Below are 8,114 nucleotides of genomic sequence, written 5' to 3'. Positions count from 1 at the left end.
TGACCATTTCCCTTTGGATCATGGGGGGCTTCATTCTGCTCCCCAGCCCTGTCTTCCAGCTCACAGGGCTGTGCACCCTGAGAACAACTGGTGTTTCTATTACAGACTCAGGCAAAGAAGGCCCAAAGTACCTCAGCCTTTCTCACCCTTTGTCACTATGTTTCCCATCACACCCAATATAGGATGGAGCTTGTCCTTAGCCCTCCTTTTCTTGTTGGTGTATTTATAGAAACCATTTATTATGGCTGTAGCCAGATTAAGTTCTAGCTGGGCTCTGGCTGCTTCAATGTTCTCCCTGCATAATCCCACAATTACACGTCCTTGTTGTTGCCAAGTTGCCCCTTCTTCCAGAGGTCAGAAACTTCCCTTTCTTCTCCAAGTTCCAGCCCAAGCTCTCTGTTCAAGCGGGCTGGGTCTTCTTCCCTTCAGGCTCATCTTTTGGCACATGGAGATGCCCTACTCCTGTGCCTTGTGCCTGAAGATTTACTTCCTGAAGAATATCAGTGTTCCCCAATTCCTTTGCTCTTCAGGACTGCCTCCTAAGTGACTTTGTTGCTAAGCATATTCTTACCAAGGAAAAAATGGCATTTCAGATCACAGAAATTCAGAGACCCATGTTATCATGAAATATGAGTCTCTAAGTTATCTGACCTTGTCTGCTGGAAATTGGCAGAATCCCCAAAAAATGAGGAGAGTAGTTTACCTGACATATCATCTACAGAGTATTTATGTTCATAAGAGGCTGAAAGTTATGAATTAAGTTTAGTATATAATTATTTTTCTTCATCTGTTATCTGCAAAGTATCCAACTGCTTTGTCTTAGTCTTTCCATTCAGCACCTTCACTACCCTTAATACAAAGGAAATGTGACTTAAAGGCCGGACAGGAGAAAAAAAGTAAGTAAGCTATTTTTTATGCTTTTCCATGATGCCTCAGAGTATTCTCAGAAGCCAAGGACTTCAGGGAAAGATGTCCCAGACAGAGGCACCATGGAGTAGGGGGGTACTGTCTGACTCATACTCCTTTCTAGGCATCTAAAGCACTAAAGAAATCTATGTACTAAACCAGATTAATTTCCAAAGATGCAGCAGTGGTTCTGCCCTCCATGGTTTAGGAAACCCAAGCACAGTTACACTCCAACAGACAAGTCCAAATGCTGCTAAAAGAGTTTATTAAAGACCATACTAACAGTTCTCATAACAATGGCACATACAATGATTCAAAATCATGACAAATTGCGTGGAGTCTTGAAGAGCATTATAACACACCATGGACAAGAAAAAAGCAGATGTGCTGTCTCAGAACTCTACAAGCAGGCCCATGAAATACAGGAGTCACATCATACAGCTACACAAGTGTCAGAGAAAATAGAAAGAAAAAAAAAAAAGTCATTCAATATGCAGTCCTTGAATTTATTGACAGTATTACAGTACTTTATGGGCAAGGACTGGCTTGTTCCAGCTGCACTTTCCAGAGCACAAGGGCAGCTGGAAAAGCAAAAATATCCCCAATAAAAACCTTTCAACAAACACGCCTCAGGTGCAATCACCACTCCAGACCTTCCTGCTTACGAATTTTCAGTCAGAAATTCTGACCTCCCTGCAATTACTTTGCTCAGGAAACTGTGTTGTTTTTTAAGAAGACAAAAGCAGGATGCTTCTTTAAGACAGTGCAAAAATATTTCAGTGGTATTGTCAATGGTATTATAAGATTATGGACAATTAGCATGGATCAACCACAGCATGGCAAACAGCATCTCCAAGATCAGAAGCAAATGGACATGCTGCCCCTTGACCAGCACTCCAGGCTGAGGGCTTGCACAGGAGAAGTGTGCTCCTCTCTCCCAAGCAAGCCATCATTTCTGGCTTCATAGTGAGGAATGGTCTTAGCTACTCCCGGGTAATAAAATGCTACAGAAAGCCTGCAATATTAAATTATCCAATCCTCTGTCAAACACTAACAAAAGAATATTGAAGTGGAAAAAGCACATAGCAGCCATGTGATTTGTAATGGCTCTAACTCTACAATTCTAATGCTGATCCCTTCCTGACCGTGTCGGTCACAGCAGCCTGAGCATGCCTTACGGAGCTGAGCAGCTTACAGCACCCCCACGGCTATCAGGGACTCCCAGCAGCATGTGGGGGATTTGTATTCTCCGAGACACACCAGCTAATTACAACTGCGGCCTGCTCCTGCTGGGCTGCCTTTGTAGCTTTTGGCTATGAGATCTCAGGCCCCACTCCAGGCCTGTGGCCCTGCTCTTGCCTGCACTCACAACAGCACATCCGTGGACATACATTCATTCGGTGTGCATCTCCAGAGCCATCTGCAACCTCTTCTTTAAGCAGATGTTGAGGTGTCTGTATATCACGCTGGCATAATCTGTGTCAGAAGATCCCCAGGCAGCTCCACAGTACGTGAATTCAATGAGAGATAACTGTGCTTTGTCAACTCCCCCCAAATCATCTCCTCCTGATTTCCACACAGTTGTTTGCATCGTAGTGTGATTACGGAGAACCTTTTTAATGCCTGCCAAATTCAGAGGATAAAATCACAGTGCTGCATATCAACAAAACCCAGCAATTCCAGCCTCCAATATAAAATAATTTATATACACAAAGCAGAATTTACATGTTAAATAAGAAGAGATTGTCTCATTCTCTACGGTATCTTACCCAGCTACTAAAAAATAAATAATTCACATCAGATTGATGGATTTGTTTCCTATACAGCACAGGTGCGCTATCAGAGCTGACAAAGACAACATGAAAAAAACCTTTTGCAATTAATAAAAGAATTCTTGAACACTTGCACATATTGGCACAAGGCAGAACAGGAAAGGGAATGTTACACAGCTCAGCTCAGGTGCCTTCCTCTGTGGAGCGTGACTCAGATTTCAGCTTTACAAATTCCTTGGCAACTTCATCATTGGTTCTCTGAGAGAGAATCCTCAGGATTGTGAGTCCAGTCTCATCCATGTGAATCCTGCGCCCGAGGGGGCACCAGCAAGCACAGCTTCCTTTGTCTGCTATGTCTCTGAGCTGCATCACTGCTATCCCCAGAACCCGGTCCTCCCGGGCAAAGCAGTAATCCTTCACACAGACTTGGAGCTCATAGGCATCAGGGCCATCTTCATTCCCCAGGATGCTGAAAAACACACACAAGTTCACTTACAGTGTCTGGACTGTAAAAACAAAGGCACCAGCAGCTGACTGGAAGGCTCTGATAAGTCAGAGAAAACTCCTTTCTACAGAAAACCCTGGTCACAAAGAGAGAAGTAAAACCTGCAGCATGTGGGCATTTTTTGCCAATTTATAGCAGATAAAGAAAACCTGGTTACTGAAGAAGAAAAAACAAGCAACCCCTTTCAAGTTGCCTTTGCAACTTGTGTGTGTATTAAACTGTGAAATGAGAGGAGCAGGAAACACTAAAGCCATGCTAATAGATTTTCAACTCAGATGACTTTAAACGTTTCTGCTTCCGCTAAGGATGGCTTCATTTCAGAATTACTATTTTAATTAGATAAAGTCTTTATTAAAGATTGAGGACCTTCCATTACTGTGAAAGATAATAAAAATAAATCCGCAACTCTTGTGATGTTTCTAAGATTAAAAGAATAAATGGAACAAAATCTCTTCACTTGGAGGAAGCCTGCCTTTCCTCAGAGAACGGAACAATTATACGAACACTCCCTTCTCTCCCTTCTCCCCGAGATGTTTACAGCCTTTTGTTGGTCAGTTCTCCTCATCTCATTCTTATATGTACAGCTGAGAGAGCTCAAGCCTGCAGGTCACTCTGTTAAGCCTCCTAAGAAGGAATATAGCCTTGTAATAACGAAAGAAAATAAAATAAGAAGAGATCAATACTCAACCTCAGAAACACAGCAATTTTAGCAGTGCAGCTTGCTACCAATTCCAAGGGCTGTATCCTTGGAAACGAGTTCTAAAAGCATGTCCCACAGGTCAAGTTGGGATAAAAACACACATTAAGATTAAGAAATAAATAAAAATGAACTTTTAGCCTCAACTCTACCAATAAAAAAATACCAAGTTCATTAAAATGACAGAGCACAGTGAAATGTGTTCATAGGACACACAGAGCATTTCAGAAGGCAGCCAAAGGACACTGATGGTATAGAACAAACCTCTGTGTCCCACCCACAGCAAAAGCTTCTATAATCTAGCTTTTCTGCCAAGACACCAAAGACAGGACCAAGCTACTGTTCAAGTACTTCTCTTGGCCCTGAGCAGGCCAGCTGGGGACACTGGAATCTGGGGACACACCCTCTGCATCTGCATTTGCCATGCCAGATCCTCAGGATATTTTTCACACTTACAAATGAAAGGTTTCATTGTATTTTGGAGCCCAGTTGTTGCTCTTTGACTTGGTTGTGAACTTCCTCTTCTTGTCACTCTGGTGGGGCCCAATCATGGTGATTTCAACAAATGGACGGAACATGCCAGATGTCTGCCACTTCAGGTCATTGGCTGCCACAACTGGAAAAGAGAGTCACAACCTGGTTTACAGCAAATACTCATTTGTACTTGTTGCTCTGGACATCCTTCAGCTCTGCCTTGCTTTGAATTTCTTGTTTCTAACTCAAAACATGACAGTGTCATGTTGACACACAGGCAGAACTTTTTTGAAATACAAGGATATGCTTTTTTGATCTAGTTTAAGTTCTATGAAAGGAATTTCATGTTTGGGACAGTATGTAACTTCTGCCATACAGATTGTCAAGCAATAAGCCCAAGAAAACAGGCATATCTGCAGCTCCGGGCAGGCTGCCCTGACAGTTCCATGCTTACATCACCATTATGTGTGGGATAAGAAAAAAAAAAAAGAGGCATTTTGGAGGCCAAATAACAAGATCTCTGTTGAAAAGAAAATGGGACTGCAGGTAAGATAAACAAAGCCCATGAGCTGCAGGTGGTTCCAGGACCCAGAATTATTAGCTTTTAATTCTCATTCTATCTCAGGTCACTGCAGGGAACAGACTGAAGCAGAGGAAGTAGCTCTGGAAATCAGCTTTTGCACTTAAATGTAGATTTAACTGAAGAGAGGCCTGAAGAATTGTTTATATAAATCTTCAGAGAAAATAGAAGTAGTTAAGTATGCTGTATTCAAGCAAAGGAGATGAAAGAGGAAAAGGGACCCTGGGATGAATCACTGCTTTGGTTATTTCCGGAGTGGCTGTTCAGGGACCAGCATGGCCTTCAGGATTGGGGAGAGGAGCCTCTGAACTCTAACTGGCTCTGTGATCTCTGGGTGTACACTGAGCAGTTTCGCAAGATCAGTCTGCCCCGTTCTCTGCAGCACAGACTAAACTGTGGCGCCTGATGAGAGCCATCATCTGATTTTTGTTTACTTGCTTATGTTGCTGCCAATAAACAACCTGGCGGTGCACGGCCATGTCACGGGCTGGACAAGCTCATTTGCTGTTTCTCTACATATCCCTGATGTGAAACAGAGAAAACAATTCTGGACTGAGATCCCACAAGCTAACACAGAAATATCCTGACTGCCAGTTGGATATTTGCCCCGGCAAGCCTGAGCAGCAGCATGTGCTCTGCCATACCTTTCACCGTGACCTTGTGCTCCCCAGTTCCTGGGTGGGTGTAGAGGTCGATCTGGATGGATACTTCTCCCACAGGATCATCCACACCGGAGCCTGTTGGACAAAAATGGACACGTGGATTACTGCTCATTGTCACAAGTCTTTATGGCCTCAGGAAGACAATGTGGTGTTTTCACAGCACACCTCCCAGAGCCAGCTGTTCAGTCAGCACAAAGAATGCCAAGGCAGTGCAAGATAACATCAGGCTCACATGCCTAACACACATAAACACTTCTTCCACTCCACCAAAGACTGCATCCTATTGAAGACTGCATTCTATTGAGAACACCAGCGAAGATTTTTAAAGAATTTAAAAGACCTAGTGCTCAACAGTGGACCTTCACAGGGAGCAAGGATTTTTCATAGGTTCCTGCCAAGCTACTGTGTATACATGCAGGCATTCCAGCGGTGGGTATTGGCATTCCTGTCTGCTCAGGGAAGAAGGGAAGGCAAAAGTAGTCAACAACAAAAGAAAAAGGAGGAGAGGGCATCACACAACAGAGGAAATACAGGGAAAATAAATTACAGATATTAGCGATTTGCACAGAGCCATAGTGCAGTCTCACCCTCCAAGAACCTTTCTGCATCTTGTACATCACCTAAAAATTGTCATCCTGACTGTTTATTTGCTTCCCTTTGGAGGATGAGGAGAACCCCTTCTTTGTTGTGCAGCAAAAATGATGAGAGAGAAGCACAATTTACATACTTATTTCCCTTTATCATTTAGCCAGGGAGAAAACAAGATGTAGCTTCAGAAGGAAAAGATAACATATTCATAGATGAGGGAGATTTCATAAACCTTACAATTAATACATTATGATTTTTTCAATTTTTAAACTTTTAATCGTAATTATCATCATGTAATATGTGGAAATGACATTTTTCTGGGTACTAAAATTAAGATGTCATGCAAATTACAGAAAATGACTGCTTTGCAAAATGAAAATCAAGTTTCAATAAGAGAGTGAGATTGCTTTGACTTTCTCTTTGATAACTGCCTGACCTCAGTTTGACAATTAGCAATGCTGTTGTTATTTAAGTACCTAGAGGGTAATTGAGTACATATGAATAGCAGTTATTTTGTCAAATTTGAGGGTAAGATACATTACTAAGTGAAAAACTGGTCTGTTTGAAATTCTAGATAAGGAGATTGAAGGATATCATTACACAAACATTTTGATTAGACTGATCTAACAAGTCAACTTTCATAAGAATGATCTGCAAGCAGCAAAACCACTCATTTAAAAACCAAGAGGTTGAGTCCCAACCTGTGCAATTCTGAGGAAACTTGCATGCCACAGAACTATAGGCAATGAAAGCCACATTAATATACCAGCAAAAGTATCTGAGCAACCCAAACAGAACCTCAAATTATTACTGCAGGGTACGTCCTCATTCTTGACCTGAGTACATTAAACAATCTTTAGGCTGTAAAAAATATGTTCAGGTACAAATATGTTGAATGTACTGTTTTCTCCTCACTAAGAGGGAGAATACTGCCTTTTTCTTTCTTTCTTTTTTTTTTTTTTTTTTTTTTTTTTTTTTTCCCCCCTTCCCCTGTATAGAAACAGAGAGCTTTAAAATTGGTAGGCTTAATTATTGATCTGTCACACTGTCAGCATTTTCCACAGGAACAGGCTAAACTACCAACAGTATGTAATGGCCACATCCACAGAACATCAGCTGGCAACCATTCAAGTATTTATTGATCTTTAGTGCAACTAGTAGGTTATAAAGGAGATCCTGATGCCTCAGAAGAAAGACAGCAGAACCATCCATTACCTTTGAAGAAGATAAAACTCATATTACAGTTTTTTTCCTACCTTCATTCTTGTCTTTCCATATAAAAATCTTGTTCTATGAACTGAAATTTACAGAAACAAAATACTACTCTGAAGATGGCCAACAAAAAATATTCTGAGCATGTACAACTGTGTACATACACATACTTATACATTTAGTGTCCAGCAGATATAATTCTTGCATGAAAGCCTCATTGGTATTGCAGTGCTGAAAGGTGAAACTGCAGAACTGAGCTTGTGCAATGGGTTATGATGTATTTCACCTCAGATAATAAAACACTTTGGATGGCAAAAAATAAATTAAGAGATGAAACACTGCAAGATTTAATATTCAGAGGCCTCTTGGGCATCCAGACCTCTAGATAACCCCCCTTCAAGCCACATGGTTCAAGCTTGGCCATAACCATGAGTGCATATCCAACATTCCCATGTATTACAGTAGCCCTTCTCAGCAGATCACACGCATGCAAGCCCAGGACTTCAAACACACACCCCACGGAAAAGGGTAGGGGAACAAGTCTGTAGCATCTCTCAAAAAGCAGTCCATTTCAAGACAGCTTTCACATCCCGTGAATAAATCTCAAGTTTGGGAACAGGCTCTCAGGCAAGGTACAGACTTCTAAACCACACAACCTGTGCAATGCAAGCATTTGGTGGACGTTCACTTCTACAAGGGAACTACAGCGAACAGGATT

General features: G+C 41.8%; 1 protein-coding gene across 1 annotated transcript in view; it reads right to left on the bottom strand.

The window, feature by feature from the left end:
• Nucleotides 1-1,150: 1,150 nt before the first annotated feature.
• Nucleotides 1,151-8,114, bottom strand: part of LOC136374278 (serine-rich adhesin for platelets-like) — a 206,126-nt gene continuing 199,162 nt past the window's right edge. The window contains exons 41-43 of the mRNA XM_066339578.1: nucleotides 5,579-5,671; nucleotides 4,337-4,496; nucleotides 1,151-3,147 (exon numbers count right to left, since the gene is read on the bottom strand). Of these exons, the coding sequence (XP_066195675.1) occupies nucleotides 2,862-3,147; nucleotides 4,337-4,496; nucleotides 5,579-5,671 (539 nt within the window). The 3' untranslated portion in view covers nucleotides 1,151-2,861. The remainder of the gene's footprint in view (nucleotides 3,148-4,336; nucleotides 4,497-5,578; nucleotides 5,672-8,114) is intronic.

Source organism: Sylvia atricapilla, chromosome Z (assembly GCF_009819655.1).
Source record: "Sylvia atricapilla isolate bSylAtr1 chromosome Z, bSylAtr1.pri, whole genome shotgun sequence".
Lineage (NCBI taxonomy): Eukaryota > Metazoa > Chordata > Aves > Passeriformes > Sylviidae > Sylvia > Sylvia atricapilla.
Note: the sequence above shows the minus strand (reverse complement) of the source record. Positions and strands in the feature narration are given on the sequence as shown.